Source organism: Pollicipes pollicipes, unplaced genomic scaffold, assembly GCF_011947565.3.
Source record: "Pollicipes pollicipes isolate AB1234 unplaced genomic scaffold, Ppol_2.1 Scaffold_6052;HRSCAF=7182_pilon_pilon_pilon, whole genome shotgun sequence".
Taxonomy (NCBI): domain Eukaryota; kingdom Metazoa; phylum Arthropoda; class Thecostraca; order Pollicipedomorpha; family Pollicipedidae; genus Pollicipes; species Pollicipes pollicipes.
In genome coordinates, this window is record NW_023596805.1 from 2,629,260 (window position 1) to 2,647,970 (window position 18,711).

The 18,711-nt window shown below is 54.3% G+C and overlaps 2 protein-coding genes across 8 annotated transcripts; one reads left to right on the forward strand and one right to left on the reverse strand.

Annotated features, from left to right (window-relative positions):
• Window positions 1-550: 550 nt before the first annotated feature.
• On the reverse strand, window positions 551-3,872 carry Glo1 (Glyoxalase 1). Of its 7 annotated transcripts, none has more exons than XM_037228543.1 (2): window positions 3,697-3,872; window positions 551-1,380 (listed from the first exon to the last, which is right to left on the reverse strand). In XM_037228543.1, exons 1-2 carry the CDS (start codon window positions 3,705-3,707, stop codon window positions 828-830), a joined length of 564 nt encoding a protein of 187 aa, XP_037084438.1. In that variant the 5' UTR covers window positions 3,708-3,872; the 3' UTR covers window positions 551-827. The 7 variants fall into 7 exon arrangements, with proteins under 7 accessions (XP_037084438.1, XP_037084439.1, XP_037084440.1 ...); XM_037228544.1 differs by lacking the exon at window positions 3,697-3,872 and adding an exon at window positions 3,526-3,662; XM_037228545.1 differs by lacking the exon at window positions 3,697-3,872 and adding an exon at window positions 3,586-3,661.
• Window positions 3,873-4,254: 382 nt separating this feature from the next.
• On the forward strand, window positions 4,255-16,963 carry LOC119104518 (protein SSUH2 homolog). The gene is made up of 8 exons (XM_037228233.1): window positions 4,255-4,709; window positions 6,062-7,111; window positions 7,677-7,879; window positions 8,683-8,826; window positions 10,237-10,344; window positions 11,717-11,889; window positions 12,821-13,028; window positions 14,985-16,963. The coding sequence occupies exons 2-8, from the start codon at window positions 6,646-6,648 to the stop codon at window positions 15,123-15,125; spliced, it is 1,443 nt and encodes a 480-aa protein (XP_037084128.1). The 5' UTR covers window positions 4,255-4,709; window positions 6,062-6,645; the 3' UTR covers window positions 15,126-16,963.
• Window positions 16,964-18,711: the final 1,748 nt, after the last annotated feature.

Consider the following 18,711-nt stretch of genomic DNA (forward strand, 5'->3'; position numbering starts at 1 on the left):
CAGAACGGGCAAAATCGAAACCGAACCGTTGCCCGACCAATTCTTTCTTTCTCCGTGAATGACACGAAGTCCGCGCGAGAGGTGTCCCGATAGTGCTGCGGTCAACGCGTCTGGGAAATCAGAGATACGGGGTTCCGTTTCCTGCTGTGTCCGCCCTTCCTGCTAGGGTGAGAGGCGGGCGACGCCGCGTAGCCTCAGTGGCAGGTTGCGTCGTAAAGCCCCGATAACGACGGAGCATGCGCAACCCGCAAGTGCACTGGAACTCGGGAGATGCATTGCTTAGATAAATGCAAAGCTGCTCGTAAAGCTGGTGCTTGCCACGCTGGTCCCGCAAGCGTATGGGACCCGCGACAGGAGGAAGGAGGGGTTTCGCCACTCTGTCGGCATCAAGCACTTTGCCTTCATGCAGTGCAACAGGGAAACGCCGTAAAACGTTCGACGCAATTCCGTCCCGCGGTAGTCATTATTGTGCATTGCGTGCATGTAACTGAAAAATGTCGACATATGCTATCAACGTCTGCGATGTGACCATTTGTGTGAAGGAAAATGAATAGTTGAGCATTCACGTATATTTATAACTCATGACATTTGCGTAATGACCCTGCAGACAGCCGTAATACGTTTAGCTCATGTGAGATACAAAATAACGATAGCAGCCGCAAGACTTCTTCGCAAAATCTGCAAGATCCCCTTGCACGATAGTACGTATTTGCTCCATCTAAAATACGGGGGCTGGTCTTTCTTCAACATTACCTAAAGAACATTCACAAGCCAAAACAAGCATGATCACCGCAGCCTTCATCCGCCGACAGCCAGTTCCCTGTGCCCTACATCCCCTTCATGTTATTGGCGCTGAGGATCTCTATCCAGTAGCCGTCCGGGTCCTTGATGAAGGCCAGCCCCTTCATCCTGCCCTCGTTCGGCTTCTTCACGAAGCTGACGCCCAGCTTGTCGAAACGCTCGCAGGCCGCCTCCACGTCCGGCACCTCCAGGCCGATGTGGCCGAAGCCCTTGGGCTCGGCGTTGCCGTTGTGGTAGCCGGCGAAGGCCGGGTCCGACTCGGTGCCCCAGTTGTGGGTGAGTTCGACCGTGCCCCGACGCGTGAAGCACCAGCGCGTGCGCTCGACTTCGTCCGCTGGGATGTCCTCCGCTGGCTCGTAGCCGACGAAGTACAGCGAAAACTTGGCGGCCGGGAAGTCGAGCTTCTTCAGCAGCCGCATGCCCAGCACGCGCGTGTAGAAGTCGAGGGAGACCTTGGGGTCCTTGATGCGGTACATGGTCTGCTGCATGATGAAGTCCTTGGTCGAGGCGTCCGGCTCAGCACATGCCGCCTTGATCTCTTCGTCCGTGAGGGACATGACTGATCCAGCTGGGGGAAAGCTGAAACCACCAGCTGCTCGTTACTAGTTGTGGTTACATGCCATCATGTTGACACACTACATATCCATTGGCATGGCCAACGATGTGCAGGATGTGTGCACATGACCACGATTATTAAGGGGAGTAAGGGCTGTGTTGACTACCACTGCCATTTTGGTTGCTCAACACAGCCACATGATGCTGTTCAAAGCTTCAGGGTTTTGTGGGATGGCATTTTAAAGGCCATGAATTGACAACATTGGGCCGTTTCTACCACAACGCCCTCATAAGCGTTTACTCAATGACTGATACATAAAGTGACAATGTAATGGTGTAATGTCAAGGGCTGCTCCTAATTTAGAACACGTGTCATAATCTACCAAGTGTGAAAAGAAACACATCTGATATTTATCTAACAAACTTTTTTTCATTTTCTTCCTACATAATACATGTCTGTTAATATATGCACAGTAACAATGCCAGGAACTATCTCTGGTAGCAGATGGACATCTACAGCTGGTCAATTTCATCTTAACATTCCCATATTGTGCTTTTCTAATATATGGAGCTTCACAAGGTGTGATGGCATGAGGTCAGGATCTGAGGGATTGTGTCAGTACACAAGATGCAGCACAATGTCTATTTATAATAAAAGCTGTCCAGCTTAGAAGGAAGACCATTGCACATAAAATGCTGCAATGATTGTAAGTGGGGATGGCTATAAAAGACAAGAAAGTGGCAGATGGCTACCAAATATCCAACCCTCACTATTAACAAACAAGTTTGACAACAAAGATGCTAGATCACTATGGGCCCATACAGCACAGCAAGTTGTACACAGTTCATAGCGTCTTGTAAGTCATCTGTGGTTACCGAGACAGTGCTTCAAGACTTTGGTCAGGTTTTACACGAGTTCCTGATTTTGTACCTACTGAACCATAAACTGTAGCTGCTTACAACAATGGCAATCAGAATGCACCAAAATGCAGGTGTAGGTATACATTGCCACCTAACGTTAGAAAAAATCAGTGTACAGCATTTGTGGTGTTTAAGGCGGAACATATAGTAAATAAGCTTAAAACAGGTAGATTCATGCTCCTACCTTCAAATTTTAATATTTACAATAGCAAGCTCCCGAGCGCTGCACGCACCCCCTGCCCCACTCTCTGCGCCATTTCTGTGTTGTTGTTGAGTAATTACAATAGTTCTGCTTATCAATAACCACAAAAATGTAGGGGACCAAGGTAATAATAATAATGCAATGAAAAACATTTCTCATTGCATCTAGGTGCATTTATGAAATGGACAGGCCAGAATAGTCCAGAACATAGCCTAAACTAAACTAGCCTAACCTGACCTGACCTGACCTAACCTAACCTAACCTAACCTAACCTAACCTAACCTAACCTAACCTAACCTAACCTAACCTAACCTAACCTAACCTAACCTAACCTAACCTAACCTAACCTAACCTAACCTAACCTAACCTAACCTAACCTAACCTAACCTAACCAATCCCCACCCTATCCCTTCAGCCCAGTGTCTCATTGGCATCCATGTCCCATGCCATATATATGTACCATATTAAGAAGTTTTGTTTAGCTGCCATATTCTCATTTTGCTTTTCGTTCCCACATAGAAACGTCATATTTCCCCACCATATTGACCAATCTACAAACAATACGGAAGACTGCTTGGATACGCAAGAAACACATTTTGTTGAATTCTTGTTACCCTGGCCAAGTACATTTTTATAGTTCTTCACGTGCAGTAATGTTGTGATCACACAGTAATATTGAGATCATACGTAGAAATGGCGCCGGGGTCGTGGTTGCTGCGTTTTTGCGCTCGGATGTTCGCTACCGCAGTCACTTAAGTTCCAAGGTGAGAGCTTAGATGACCTGTTTGACGATTAATTACGATATGTTCTGCTTGAAAACGACAATTGATGTACAATGCTCTTCCTTAACATGAGGTACTACTGTATACCCTGACCAAAATGCATCCCCAATACCTGTGTCATTACCAAATACTTTTCGGACTTAACATCCCCAAGTTGCCAATGCTCTGCACCCATGCCCTACCTTGGACAGCCTAGTTACTATCTCAACCAAGCCTGTTCCAATCAACCACAACACCCGCTGCGCGCGGCGATGCGTGACCTACGTCCAGGGCTCTATGACGTGACCATCCGCTAGGGCTATCTGGGCGCCGCCCGTCTCTCACCCCAGCAGGAAGGGCGAGTACCGCGGGGAATCGCGCCCCCACCCCTGATTTCCCAGACGTGTAACTGCACATCCTGCCCCGCAAATGATGCGGCTTTCGGAATCGTCTTACCTGCGCAGCATCGTCTTACCCGCATGTCGGATTTGATCATGAAAATGCGTCACCAATTTCTGAGACGCTCTAGTTCGCTCATGGCCTTACCCACGATTTTAATTGTCTACATGTGCATGTGTCTTCACACGCAGGGATTGCTGAGGGTCTCGCCTCACCATGGGTCTGACCATGTCTCTAACATCGGACAGTGACAAAAACAAACTGGAAAGGTCATGTTGGCATCTGAGGTGCAGCCTGGTATGAAAATGCAGCTATGCTTCTGCTAGCTGCTGCTTGAGGTGTAAAAATGTCGATATACATGGGATATGCTCTCGTCGCATAAAAAGCCGAAAAGCAAAGCGCAATTAGTCCGGATTGTCGCAAAGTTAACAGCCTTATGCACGGATGCGGTTTGTTATGTAGTTGGAAGGAAGCTTCAGTCCACCTCCACCCCAACCCCCAACTTAAAGAGGAAAATGCATGAAATCTTGGTAAAAACAGTTATTGGGTGTATTTTGAAGGTAGTTCAGCCCAGCCCTTGACCCAAACTTGAAAAATAGCATCGGACATCGAAAAGATTCCTGAGTTTTTTTTACTCCTGACCCGCCGGTCTCGTTTGTAGTTTAATTCTGCGCCTCTAGCCTCCAAGGTTAGATACAATGGCGTATACAGCGCGCACTGTCTGGCATTCGATCAGGATTACGATGAAGTTAGGTCCACTACGTTACGAAGAGTTTTAACAAAAGCGATAACAAAAGCTTCAAGCATTTTGAGGAAAATGACCCCTTGTGATGTACCTGGGTGCGCTCGTGATAGGCACCAGACGAGATCGAGTCGGCGGCTATATGGCGAGCGCGTCTGCTCCTGTCAAGGCCGCGGGTGTGAGGTAGTGCTCAATGTTATTAAAGGGCCTTGGATCTGATAGTCCCCGATAGCCGCCGGTAGCCCAGATGCGCTTGCAACAGGGGCCGTGCGGGCCCAGGCAGCGCCGACTAACGTGACCAGAGGCGAGCGGGAGCAAGCGAGCAAGCGTAAGTGTGTTGAGGCGGCGGGTGTGGAGGTGCGTTGGAGTCTGGCGCCGGACGGCGGTGGGTTTGTGCAAACAATGTGATTTGAGGTATATGTGCGGAATGGTTTGGTGGGCCCGATACGTATAGGTCTGGGGGAATATGTCAGGTGTTGTTGAAAACCAATCATGAGTTGGGTTTTTGCGTGGGGTATGCACAGACCCTGCAAACATGTATTTGCTTGAAAATGAATCCATGAATGATCCTTAGAACATGTCAATGGGTAGCAATAACTGGTGCATCACTTAGCATTTGAAATATGGAATTTGAATGAAAATAATCAGCAATCTAGCATATGAATCACAATCAGCACAGAACCAGTATGTTCAAGATATCTGCTATGTCTGTCACTGGAGCTAAGATTTGCTCAAATTTATCTTTCTGAATTTAGGGTGACAGAATACACATAATGCAAGGAAGCTGGGGGAGTTTGCCCAGAATTGAGGAAGGTCAAAAATGCCCTAAGTCATTTCTTTGCACACACTGCCATAGAACTGGTGCTAAATTTTCCCATATGCTTTTGGGGCTCAGTCTCCAATGCCCCCATTCCATAATGTTATAGTTCCTGCACATAAACATATTCCATCAGATCCAACCAGTGCAGTATCCATGAATGATACCTGATTGTGGGGGCTGTACTACCACTACCTTACTAGTCAGATCAGCCTCAAATGCACGGCAGCCTCACAAAATATGTGAGTTTGGGCAGTTTGGGTAATGGGCAGTTGCTTCCTATGTGGTAACCAGATGCAGGTAGAGAGGAGCTAGAGGGCTGTTATCCACAAGCTTGTTGCTATGTGAACCAATAAGGATAACTGAAATATTTAAGCATCTTAAGCACATGCATTGCTTTCACCAGGTGATGTGGGCTTCCTTGTGCACTGCCATGCTGCCTCAATCTAAGGCTGGATTTAGTGAGTCAAGAACAAAGCAAAGCAGCTCCAGTTAATGTTGTTTGTGGGCTCATTGGTAAGCAATGACAACTTTAGGGAAAGATCTGTCAACATGTGTTAGACACACTAGGCATTGCAATCAAAACCAGCCATGATTTAGCCTCTCTATGCTTCACTTCTCCCTCAAGTGAGGAATGTTCTTTGAGAGAGATGTTGGCAGTATGAAAGGCAGTTGCATCACAGGTAAAATGGGCTTACTCAAAGTTGTGAATGTGCCTCCTATCTCAATAAAGAACAAGCTTGGAATCTCCACTAGCAAAGCAGGTGCATACTGAAGGCAGGTAACTTATGACATCCCTAACATCCACACTTCATGCATGGCTGCATCCAAGTCAGGCATTCACAAGCATCGTTCTGTTGCAGGGGGATAGAGCACCTGGAGCATAGAGTGTAGAACAAGTCTGGAGCATAGAGTGTAGAACAAGTCTTGGACCTAGGTATAGCATGCCCGACTGCAGTGGCAGACAGTGGGGTGCTTCGTCCGACAACCGGCAGCAATCGGCCATCCCGCCCATCACCCCAGTTTGTCACTGACATCCAGCATTTGGCTTGACATTTAAAGTCATCTGTCATCTGTCATCATCCACCATCTATCATCTGTAGGACCTGTCATCTGACATGTGCCACCTGACCTCTGTCATCTGACCCCTGTCATCTGACCTCTGTCATCTGACCCCTGTCATCTGTCATCTGGCCTCCGTCATCTGGCGTCGGCCACGGTCACTTGTCATCCAAGGCGCAGTCTTTGCACCGTGTCCCGTCTCCGCGGTGCAAAGCCGGCTCGCCTGAAGCCTGCGCAGCTAGTCAGGTCAGGTCAGGTCAGGTCAGGTCAAGTCAAGCTGCCTAACCGCCACCGGACCCGCCCGTCCCAGCTCTACGCTCAGCTCTCAGCATCCAACGACGGTGGTCCCAGTGGCGGTGTCGCCATTTGAAGCCCAATCGCGACGATGAACCCTCAGGACTTCGCAAATGTACATCCTCCCCCGGGGGGCTACGGGCTCTACAACGTCTCTCCGGGTCAGTACCCACTGCAGGGACAGTACCCACCGGCGGGTCAGTACCCACCGGCGGGTCAGTACCCACCGCAGGGACAGTACCCACCGGCGGGTCAGTACCCGCTGGCCCAGTACGGCGGGTACGCTCCTCAGCAGTACCCCCAGCAACCGCCCATGTACGCGGAGAACCCGCCACAGTACTCTCAAGGCCCGCCTCAGCCGGGCTGGGCGGCTTCGGCTTCGGCCCCGCCGCTGGAGAAGCCAGAGTCGGCGCGGCAGGTCGCCGGACTGGCGGCGCCGCCGTCACCCAAGCCGGGGGAAGAGTTGGAGGCGGAGGGCGCGGACCGCACGCCCACGACGCCGCCCCTGGACTCGATGGCAAAGCTGCCTGGGTATGATGGCCTCAGCTTCGAGGGCGGTAAGCAGAGCCGCGATGTGGGTGGCGCGTTGGCGAGGCTTTTAGGTGCTGAGGCTGTGCTATGTGCTTGTAGACGTATGTCAATTATTAAGTTCGTGATTTAAAGTGCATGACTCCGTGGTACATGCATATCTTTATTATTAATAAAAGTATGCACGTCTCTATCATTACCATTAAAGAACTCACATGTGCTGTAAGCGAGGTGGCTGGGCTGGTGTTGAGCTTTTAGATTCGTAAGAATCATTCCAAGTCACTCTTCTTAAGCTCCGGTTGTGGCCAACGGGGAAAGGCCGTTGCCGAACGTGGTCAAATGGAGGAGCTGCTGAGGCACGATAGCTTCCCGGTACATTAACGGTCGCCATGAGAACGTCAATGTGTAAACTAGACAGTTGCTTGGAGAAGTGAGTACTTGTTCACTACACCGTTAATGGAAAGCTTCCGGCTAAATAAAGCGCAAAGTCGTCGCCTGCACTCAACCAAGTTCGACAGCCGTGCCCTGCGACTTTGCCGTGACCTTCACGCCGACCTTGACGCGCGGCTCTGACCCCTGACCCGTGCCCCTCAGGCGGCGCGCGGCCGCCGCCGCCGCCGGCCGCCATGCCGCCGCCGCCGGCTGACCACGGCCGCGTGGCGGTACAGCATCACGTGCCGACGCAGGCGGAGGTTCGCGAACACCTGGCCGCCTTCGTCTCGGAGCACTGCTGCTACTCCAAAGGACCCGTTACGGACATGAAGATCGTCAGCGTGACTCCAGTGCCGGCCCTGAAGGTAGCTGGGAGGTCGGACAGGGTGCTGAGGCCAGTGCCGGCCTCGAAGGTAGCTGAGAGGTGGGCGGGATGCTGAGGCCAGTGCCGACCTGGAAGGTAGATGGGAGGTCGGACGAGGTGCTGAGGTTTGGTGCGGCTGTGTCCTCGAGGCTTTTTTTCTCCGTGGTTTCGAGGCGGTACAGGTGGGGGGGGGGGGGGGGCGGGGGATGGAGGAGCTGGTCTGAACTGAACTGATCATTCATGGTGATAAGCTATGGTAAGATATGCTGGCGGACTCCCGTCGCGTTAAAAAATCCCGCTTGGTGTAAGGGGTAGCCGATAAACGCGCTTCGCGAGCAGAACATTTCGTCGCAGTTGGTGACGCACGCGCTGTGTGTCGACGGTCTTATTGCCCTCGTTTCCTGTCACTGAATGTTGGGTGTTGCTGCGTCGATCCTGTGTAAGTGTGAAGCAACTGACGTCATTCAACACGATTGAACGTGGTTGGCGCAAGGTTATTATCTGTCATGGTTTGTGCACCTACTGCACGTATAGATGTAACTTCCGTTCCATTCATATGTCACTTACAGGATGTGGGTTACCGCGTTATAAACACGGTAATATACACCATAATATCACTGTGTTGCGTGTCATACTTAATTACATATTGTGATATCAGCGCGTTACGCTTCTCCCACGCAGTTCGCAACATCCGCATCTCGCTTCCGCCTCACGGACATCGCATGACCTTGCTGCCATCTCGCCGTGAGCGTGGCGTGACCTTGGCGTGACCTGCCGTGACCTCGGCGCGCCACCTGCCGGCAGTACTCGCTGGACACGATGACGGAGAAGCGCATCACGAAGTGGGAGTTTCTGCCGTGGCGTGGAGAGCCGGTGCCGCCGGTCACTGGGCCGCCGCCCGGACCTTGGGACGTGATGGTCACACTGGAGCCCCACCAGTGGTTCCAGGTGGGTCGGAGGGTCGGTGGGGCAGCGTTTCAGGGGGACGGCCATTTTGTGGTAGTTGATCCGGAGTGTGGCGGGCTGGACGGATTGGTGGGGCAGTTTCGGTAGTGATCTGTCGTGCCGGTGGTGGGTCGGTGGGACCGCCGGTAGCGGGTCGGTGGAACGGATGGTGGATATGGCCTTTAGACAGACGGTGAATGCGTCCATGGGACAGACGGTGGATGTTTCCGTGGGACAGACGGTGGATGCGCCCGTGGGGTAGGTGGTGGATGCGTCCGTGGAACAGCCGATGGACGCGTCCGTGGGGCAGGTGGTAGTTGTGTCCGTGGGGCAGGTGGTAGTTGTGTCCGTGGGACAGACGGTGGTGGGTCCGTGGGACAGCCGGTGGACGCGTCCATGGGACAGCCGATGGATACATCCGTGGGACAGCCGATGGACGCGTCCGTGGGACAGCCGATGGATGCATCCGTGGGACAGCCGGTGGATTAGGTGACATCTTGTTAGATGTGAAGCTGTGGGACAGAGTTAACCCTTCATTGGCAGATGTCCAACGGGAGTGTGGCGCCCAGTCTGATCGTGGACTATTTTTAGACTCATGTGCCATCAGCGCGGCGGACGAAGTCCGATTTTATCGCGGATAAACACTCCGGTAGTCGATAATCAACCCGCCGCAAGCGCGGCACGTCGGGCCCCTCAGCCAACGGGCGCCGTGCCCGGTCCTGTGGTGTGTTTGCCGGCGGCTTTGCGGAGTTTGCTGTCATTGGGTAGTGGGTTCAGTGGGTAGTGAGCTCGGTGGGTAGTGGCCTCCGTGGGAAGTGGGCTCAGTAGGATAGGGGTGCTGTGGGTGAATGTGACGCAACCCTGGTATGACCCGAAGTGGGCCGTGGGAGCAGTGGGCAGTGGGTCGTGCGGCGCCTGCGTCGCTGGGTAGGGAGGCGGGTGGGTATTCGCTGCGTCTTTACAGGCCAGGGCACCTCCGCGGCGGAGGAGTCGCCTTGTGGCTGTGCGGCGTGCACCCTGACACCGGGTGACGGGAGGGCGGCAGAGGCAACCGCTCACCGCGACCATTGCCGAGGTCAACACCGGACGTGTGGCGACGAGTAGAAAGGAGCGGCATAGCGACCTCAATATCCCCCAGCGTATGACCATTGTGGGAGAAGGGGACAGGATCTACGGCTTCCTGATGTGTTTAAGACAAACCACCGGTTCTCTTTCAGTTCACTCCTTTAATCAGCATCACGCATCGCCACGCCGGTGGGGGCGTATAAGTAGACACCAGTAAGCAAAGCACCTGCATGCCCCATGGCGTTAGTGATCAGCGTGGTCAGAAAGCGCACTGCGACTCTGCCCCCCCCCCCCCCCCCCCCCCCCAGTGCGCCGCCACTGACGGCGCGTCCGTCCCCCGGCCCGCAGAAGCTGCAGTCGACGTTGGAGATCCCCAACACGCAGTCGGTGCGCGGCTGCCACGACTGCAAGGGCGAGCGAGACGTCCGCTGCACCCGCTGTCGAGGCCGCGGCTACGTGAGTGTGGCGGCGGCGCGGGCCGGGCGGCGCGCGCGGCGGCTCTGCGGACGGGGCGGCATGGGTCGCCCGCGAGCGCAGGCTGCCGCTGCTGGGCTGCCGCGTGCGTGGGGTTGGTGCGGCGTTGTTTGGAGGTCAACGTGTGTTCGGTGTCTGTGTGGAGGGACCGGGAAATCCGCACGTGGGTTTTCATTAGACGCGCCTGGGGGTGCCGATGGTGCGGTGGTTAACGCGTCTGCGTTCGCCACCGTGTGTGTGTACACGAGCGCGTGCGCGTGCGTGTATGTATGCGTGCACTGTGTTTCTGTGTGCAGTGTGCAAAGTCAGGCAGCGGGCGGACGAGCCGAGCAGTTCGCGGTGCGCGCTGTACGACCATTTGCCGCCGGCGCGCCCTGAAAACTCCAGATCATCATCCTGTGTCGATGACGCGGCCTGCTCTGTCCAACGTTGCACCCGCGTCGTGACCTACGAGCCGTTCCGTCCGGCCTCTCCACCGTCTGTTTTGTTTAGCCCGTTATCCGTATGTTATCGTATATCCTATTGTTGTGTCGGTTTGTGGTCCGGCTGTTCCCAGGCCTGGGGGTTTCCCTCAGAGCCTTGCACCGACGGCGCTTGCTGCCGTACTGGGGCGCGGACATCAGCCACGCTCTGCTGCCGTCCAGTCCCCTTTTCACGTCGCCCTTGGCACTCATAGCGCACTCAGATGTACAGCGCGTTCACATCCACAAAAGCGCGTTCACACGCACAGTCCGTTCACCTGTACAGCATGTTCATACACAGCATGTTGGCCTGCACGACGCGCTCACATTCACACCATGTTTACATGCACAGCACGCCCACATGCACAGCATGCTCAAATGTGTAGAATGCTCACACGTACATGTTCACATGCACAACACACTTGTGTACATAACATGTTCATACACACAGCACGCTCACATACACAGCCCGTACACCTGTACAGCACGCTCCTACACAGCATGTTTGCATGCATAGCACGCCCACATACATAGCATGCTCAAATGTACAGCATGCTCACACGCACATGTTCACATGCAAAACACACTTGCATACACAACATGTTCATGCACACAGCGCGCTCACATACACAGCATGTTCCCACGCAGCATGGCCCTGCACAGAGCACCTTGATCTCCACCATCACGTCGCGACTCCATAGCACAAGCTGGGGACCTTGTCCATGATTCGGAGGAGGCCGGATCAAAGGCACATCTCGATCTGTTTCGCTCCACGCAGCGCCACCGCACTGCGGCTTAATTGTATCAAATGTGGAGCGGAAGATGAGGGGTGTGGGGGGGGGGGGAAGGGGCTCGCGCGCCGCGGCTCGCCATAACGCTCCGGCGTCCTGCAGACGCGCTGCACGTCCTGCCGCGGGCACAGCTCTCATCATGGCGGCAACTGCAGCTTCTGCCACGGCACGCGCTCTCGACGCTGCCTGTGCTGCCACGGCAAGGGGATGGTCGACTGTCCCACCTGCCAGGCCACCGGCAACATCAGGTGCTTCGTGCAGATGACAGTCGTATGGTGAGTTGGGGGTGGCGCTGCTCACTGGGTGGGGTTGAGGTGGGTCAGGTGCTCACCGGTTGGGGGTGAGTTGGATGAGGTACTTGCCGGTTGGTGGTGAGTTGGGTCAGGTGCTCATCATTTGGAGGCGAGTTGGGTCAGTTACGTACTGGTTGGGGTGAGTTGGGTCGAGTGCTTACTGAGTGGTGGTAAGTTGTGTTTGGTGCTCACAGGGTGGTGGTGTGTTGGGCTGGGCGCTCGCTGGTGGGGGATGAGCTTGGGTTGTGCTCACTGGGGGAAGAGAGAGGAGGGTAAGGGGGAGTTGGGACCGAGCGTCCCACGTCCTGCAGCGTTGTAATGTGCCCAGTCGGCACTGCTAGCACAAGCCGTGGTAAGTTGCGCTCTCTGGTGATGAGTGTGCTCGCCAGGTATTGGTGAGTTGCGATGCTCACCATTCCACACTAAATGTAGGCTAAATGGACGCCATATGACCAACGTGGTCGGTGCGCCCCAGTGCCTAAATCGTCATCATCAAATGTAGGCTAAAGATCACGGTCGTGTGTGAATGATGAGGCTGATGACGAATGCACGTTATTGAATGGGTTCACTGCATCGTAGGATATGTTGGGTGTTACATAAGCATTGGGTTTCACCATGGACGTCCGTCGAAAGAGCTGACCCCCAGTGCTGCATCGGACCTTCGTCGCCGCCCCCCCCCCCCCCCCATGTCAATGGGGCTTTACGACGCACTCAGCTGCTGAGGCTATATGGCGTCGCCTGCCTCTCACCCTGGCAGGAAGGGCGGGCTTCGCGGGGAATCGAACTCTGTACCTCTGGTTTACCAGACGCGCAGATGCATTAACCACTACACTACCGGCGCCCCCGTCCCCCCCCCCCCCCGTCGCGCGCGCGCATGCCACATCGGGCCCACAGCGCCGCGCCTCGCCTCCAGGGCGTGTCACAAGGACATGAAGGTGGTGGAGCGCACCGACTTGCCGGACGACTTCATCAAGACAGCGGTTGGTGACGAAGTGTTCCGCGGCGAGGACGTCAGGGTGTACCCCTTGCTCGGGTTTCCCGACGAGCAGATCAGCGCCGGGTCGGTGGAGCTCATCAAGAAGCACCAGACCCAGTGGCAAGACGAGAGGATCTTCAGGCAGGTGAGGCTTTGCAAGGAAACTGACGTAAATCGGAGGATAATGGTCCATATATATATATATATATATATATATATATATATATATATATATATATATATATACATCACATTTAGGGGTGCCGGTGGCGTAGTGGTTAACGCATCTGCGTTAACCACTGCGAGTCTGGGAAACCAGAGGTACGGGGTTCGATTCCCCGCGGTGCCCGCCCTTCCTGCCAGGGTGAGAAGCAGGCGACGCCATGTAGCCTCAGCAGCTGAGTGCGTCGTAAAGCCGCAGTGACACACACGCACATATAACACACACACACACACACACACACACACACACACACACACACACACACACACACACACACACCACACACACACACACACACACCACACCACACGCACACGCACACGCACACGCACACGCACACGCACACGCACCACGCACACGCACACGCACACGCACACTACACACGCACACGCACACACACACATCACACCACACACACACACACACACACACACACACACACACACACACACACACACACAACACACACACACACACACATACACACACACACACAATGTATATATATGTTGTGGCCGCTGTATTGTATACAATATGTGAAAGCTCAACACAAAAACGGTTTGGCGGCGCTCTGATTGACAACGATGCAACAAATGGAAAGGTGGCACCGGCTATCATCCTGGATTTATTCACGCATATTAAGCGCGCAAAGAGCTCCATGCTGCCTTCGATTGATATTTGGAGTTCGCGGTTGCATTCGCTGCTGGGGTCCTTTTCCGCCCACCCCACGCTGCTCCCAATGTCATCACGTGGCTAGCGCCTCTCGCGATGTCCGCGACATGCTGTGGTTCTCACGAACTTGGTAGGTAGCCTTTGCCCGGGGTGATCCGTGTGCCCAATGATTAACATTGCCGATCATGGACAGGATATCGTGTTTTCGGTCCTCAAAATGCGTGATTTCAGCCGGCGCACGAAGCTTGTGTGCAGCAGTGGCGGCAGATACAAATAGAGTGCACTGCCGAAGTCAAAACCGCGGTGTCCTTCTCACCGCCTTGTTAAACACAAAAGCACGCCGTTTGGTGAAAAATGCTCTACGGAGTCACACACGTCGAGCAGTGGCCGCTGCCCCATCGTAGCTGGCTGGAACGGCCGCGAGGCTGGACCGGCGCTGGCTGGACCGGCGCTGGCTGGACCGGCGCTGGCTGGACCGGCGCTGGCCGAGCCGGCGCTGGCTGGACCGGCGCTGGCTGGACCGGCGCTGGTCGAGCCGGCGCTGGCTGGGCCGGCGCTGACTGAGCTGGCCTGGGTTGCGTGCAGCTGCACTGGTCGTTCACACAAACATTCACAGAAGCTTCCCACGTCGCGGCTCCGCGAACGCGAGCGGGATAGTCCCGCCCGTGGTCGCTTACGTCAACGTTGGTCGAGTCACGCGACCACCGCCCACCCGTGAGACACGACCTTTCCGTGGCGGGGGGGGGGGGGGGAGGGGGAAGGGAGTGGTCCGAGAATCCGGTGGCTGGTTGGGAGGGATTGTAAAGCGCCCCTTCCTGCCAGTGGTCAGGAACCGGACTGGCCGTGCCTCCCGCAAGCGCTCTTGTCGCAGTCAGGGTAGGGACTAGGGACCCTGCGTCTCCGGCTGGTAGTTTTGCCAGGGTGGCCGTGCCCCGTTGTGCCCCCAGCCGCGGCGTCCACCAACACGCGCCTTTGGCCTGGGTTTGCCATAGTTTCTCTGAAAAATAAGACTTGGGTGCAGACAGCAATGCAGTTGGCACGCCCTTACAGCCCAATCACTAACGAGCCGTCGGGCGGCGCACTCCCGGCCAAAGGTCGTTCACTGCTGCGCGCCACGTGCTGAGTTGGTAAACCGTTCAGATGGCGACTTACTTTCAAAACCCGGACGAATTGTCGGAGCGGTAAGCGTGCGTTTTGACTTTGCAGAGACACAGTGTGGAGTCGGTCCCGGTGAACTGCGTGGTCTACAGCTACGGCAGCAAGGAGGGCACCTTCTTCATCTACGGCAACGGCAACAAGGTGCACTTCCCCGACTACCCATCCAAGTGCTGCTGTGTCATCCAGTAGAGGCGTGCCTCGCGCCCGTCGGCGGGTGATCCGGGACGCTGTATGCGACGCCATCTTGGGGCGGCCAGTTCCGGCTCGGATTGGCTGCGACCTCGGTGTGACGTCAGACTGACGAAGGCGTGACGTCGCCAAGATGGCGTCGTATACAGTGATGTGTGCGCTGTATATGACGCCTGCCATTAGCTGAATACGCTGGTTGGTGCGCTCGGTTGACGCTAGCTTGCTGCGTCAAGTTTGGCGATGAGAGTAAGGCCTGCAAAACTTGCGTCAAGTTTTGCAGGCCTTATGAGAGGCAAGTCAGTCGTGGATTGACTGACTAGTGACGCGTTTTGTTATGTTGATTTGTTGCAGGTCGTAGATCATTTACCAGTCGGTGCCTACTGGCAGGTAGCTATTTCTTGAGAATTGCCTGCGTTTAGGCTCGACTACTTTCTACGAGAAGCGGGATCTATATGTACAAGATAATCAAGTGTTTGTACGATTTTTGAATTGTGACTTTTACGAAGGGCATTGTTCTTGCCGAAGAGGATTTTCCGGTCTTTCTGTCTGCACCCTGTAGCAGTATTCGTTAACACCATCTGGCTCTGTCCAGCAGTATTCCTGTACTGATAAATGGTGTTCTCCATGATCCAGCAGTATTTGATCCACCAGTAGTCATTGTTTGCGTCGGCTGGCGCCGCCCAGTACTGTTTGTGTACCGCCAGGCGGCGCTGCCAGCCATCGGGCAGCATTTGTTCCACCAACAGCGTTTGTGTGACCTGAGTAGCACTTTTGCACCTCTAGAGTGACCTCATTCGACGGCAGTTAAGATTGCAGTTTACACCTGCACTTTGCTACAATCGCTGGCTCCCGCCCAGTTTGCAAGTGACAATACTCCCAGTGACTGGAACACCCCGTGTCCAGGGCCGTACGGTGCGCATACCTCCCTGTCTGCGTTTTGACGTAATGGGCGAATGCGTATGGACATTTGTGTGTGACCGCGGCATCAGGGTTGATTTTGCTTTGTTCTGTGGAATGTACGTAAATCGTGCGAAAGGATCGTTGTTTTCTTCCAGTTGAATTAGCAGCTAAGAAAAGCATGTGCTTGTGCCCCTAAAATAATAGACTACAGTAAACTCACAACTCAGTGAAAGTATTTTTCCGTGGCGTGTGGTGTTTCCGGCCCCTGTAGGCAAGCAGAGCCGCACCGGCCCACATGTGTGTCATACGGGGCTGCCAAGCGGCTTCCCTGTGCTGTCAATCTGTCCTTGATTGGCCAGTGCCAGGCGGGCCTGTGCCGGAAGCACAAAACCTTGTTATCAAAGTTGAATCCAGGACAAGTCGGCCCCTCGTTTGTTCTTCTCTGTTTCAAGAGCGTAGGCGTCTTCGGCCATTAGTGATGACGCGCTGGTCCCGGGAAAAATCGCGTCTGGGTTGGGAGGGGCGGAGGCACCACGTTCCCAGCTGTGAACTGACCGAGCGAATAGCCGCTCTTTGCATCAGGGAATCTTCGATTTCCTGCCATCAGGAGGCCCGCACGTGTTTTGCAATGAGTGGCAGCCGATGGGGTACCCGAGCCGTGGCCTTGGTGGTCAGTGACGGCGTGTTGCACCGCGGCGTTTACACAGCTGCACGCCTGGGCCAATCCAGTGTTGGGGCTGCAGCTCTGCTCAGCGACGCGAGGCTTGTGCATTTGCATGTGTTCGTGCGTATGGGTTTTCGGTGCTGTTCTCTGGATGAGTTAACTGTGTTCACGTTCGAAATGAAGTGGGATGCGATATTTGTTCGCCTGGGCGGCGCGTTGGACGTCTGCCCCACTTTTGATCTGCTTGGAGCGTACAATAAATATTGAAACAAATGTTCGGGCTGTTTATCGATGCGGAGTGCCGGAGTGGCGGCAGCACCCACACTTCGGTGGGAACGGGCGCCAGCGAGTTGTTTACTCACTCCCGACGGCCGCAAACCGCCGCAGCCTCTGATTAAGCGCGGAGCATCGTGAGTTTATCGCGGGTCGTGTTTTGCCGCCAAACTACTGCACGTGCTGTTGCGCGCCACCGCACGTGGCGACCGGATGTGTGGCGCCATTCGGCTCGATGGCGCCGGCGGTGATCCCTGTTATCGATGGCGCGCCCTCGTCGCGCGGTTTGGGATTTCCGCGCCATATCAAAATCGCGTTTGGAGGCGAGCACCTGCTGGCACGAGATGATGCTGTGCATGACGAAACCCGGGACGACTCAGGATCTCCCGCCTATCGGGAAGCGTGCACATACCTCGTATGCGGTCGCTTTGTCGCGAGAGGGGCAGTTGGCATTTGAAGGGCGCCAAAAATAAGTCGGTTTCTGTTGAAAATGTTCAGGCCGCGGCACAGCGTACTGGATCTGAAAACGCTTTGGAGACGACGACATTGGCGTCTTCGTTTCTTGGTCCAGTGCAGGCAGTCCTATGGACGGCCTCGAAATCTCTGATTTGTGGATGGCATTTTTCCGGCTGCCGCGCACTTGGCTCCGCGCCTGTATCTGCATTGGTTGCGAAGACTCGCCGTCAATTTTTAGACGGGTTGGGCGTACCGAATGATTCTTGGATTGAGTAGATACAGACTTGTGACATACTCTAAAGGCACTCGCTAGATTTACTCCACCGGAATATATTTTCTCTTTGCTGTAGCAACTCTGCCATCGGTCTTACTCTGGTCGTACGGAAGGCGAGGGAGCCTAGTGGTTCTTTTATGACCGTGTCATGTGTGATTATTGAATGCCCGTAAACGGGGATCATTGTCAACAATGGCATTGTCACGGTTCATAGCATTATGGCAGGAGACAACGTGACGACGTGAGTGGTCTGATCTGCCCATTGCTTTAATCGCCTGCACTTGTGAGAGTGGTTTGATCTGCCCATTGATTTAATCGCCTGCACTTGTGAGAGTGGTTTGATCTGCCCATTGATTTAATCGCCTGAACTTGTCTGAGAAAGAACAGCTGCTTGAAGAAATCAGACGTTCTTCCACTCGCTTCAGTAGAAGCAGCTTTGGCGGATTAACCCCTTTTGAAAACATATCCTAAACGCAGTCAACGGCGGGCGCTAGGATCTGCGCGCTATTTGAAATCACTGTTTGGAAGTGGGCTTAATTCGAATCACGATCCGGCTATGTGTCGTCCTGGTTCACAATCGATTTGATTCAGGTTGATTTCAGACTGAACCAATCGACCTCCCTTCTGGTCAACAAACTTGGAAGCACTTTATTGCTGTTCTGCAGTAAACAAACTTGGAAGCAGCTCATTGCTCTATCAGTCTCCAAATGCCGTGCTATCGCCCGGTACAACTACCAACCTGGAACGCACTACAAAGGTGGACAAGCCTTAAAGCCATCCCATGGTAACTAAAAATGCCATGTCGAAGCACAACTAAGCGCACCTCACTGCTAAAAACGTGGTGCAGTTGGCGGTTGCAAGGCGTACCCCCACGCTTCCGCTCGAGGCAAGCTTTCACACGACCGAATGCAGCGCGCCCATTGTCAGATAATGCGATAATGTACCCCCCCCCCCCTCCCCCTAATCACATCGTGAAACATGACCCAGCGAACGGTGCACCGGCCGGCAACAGACAGTCA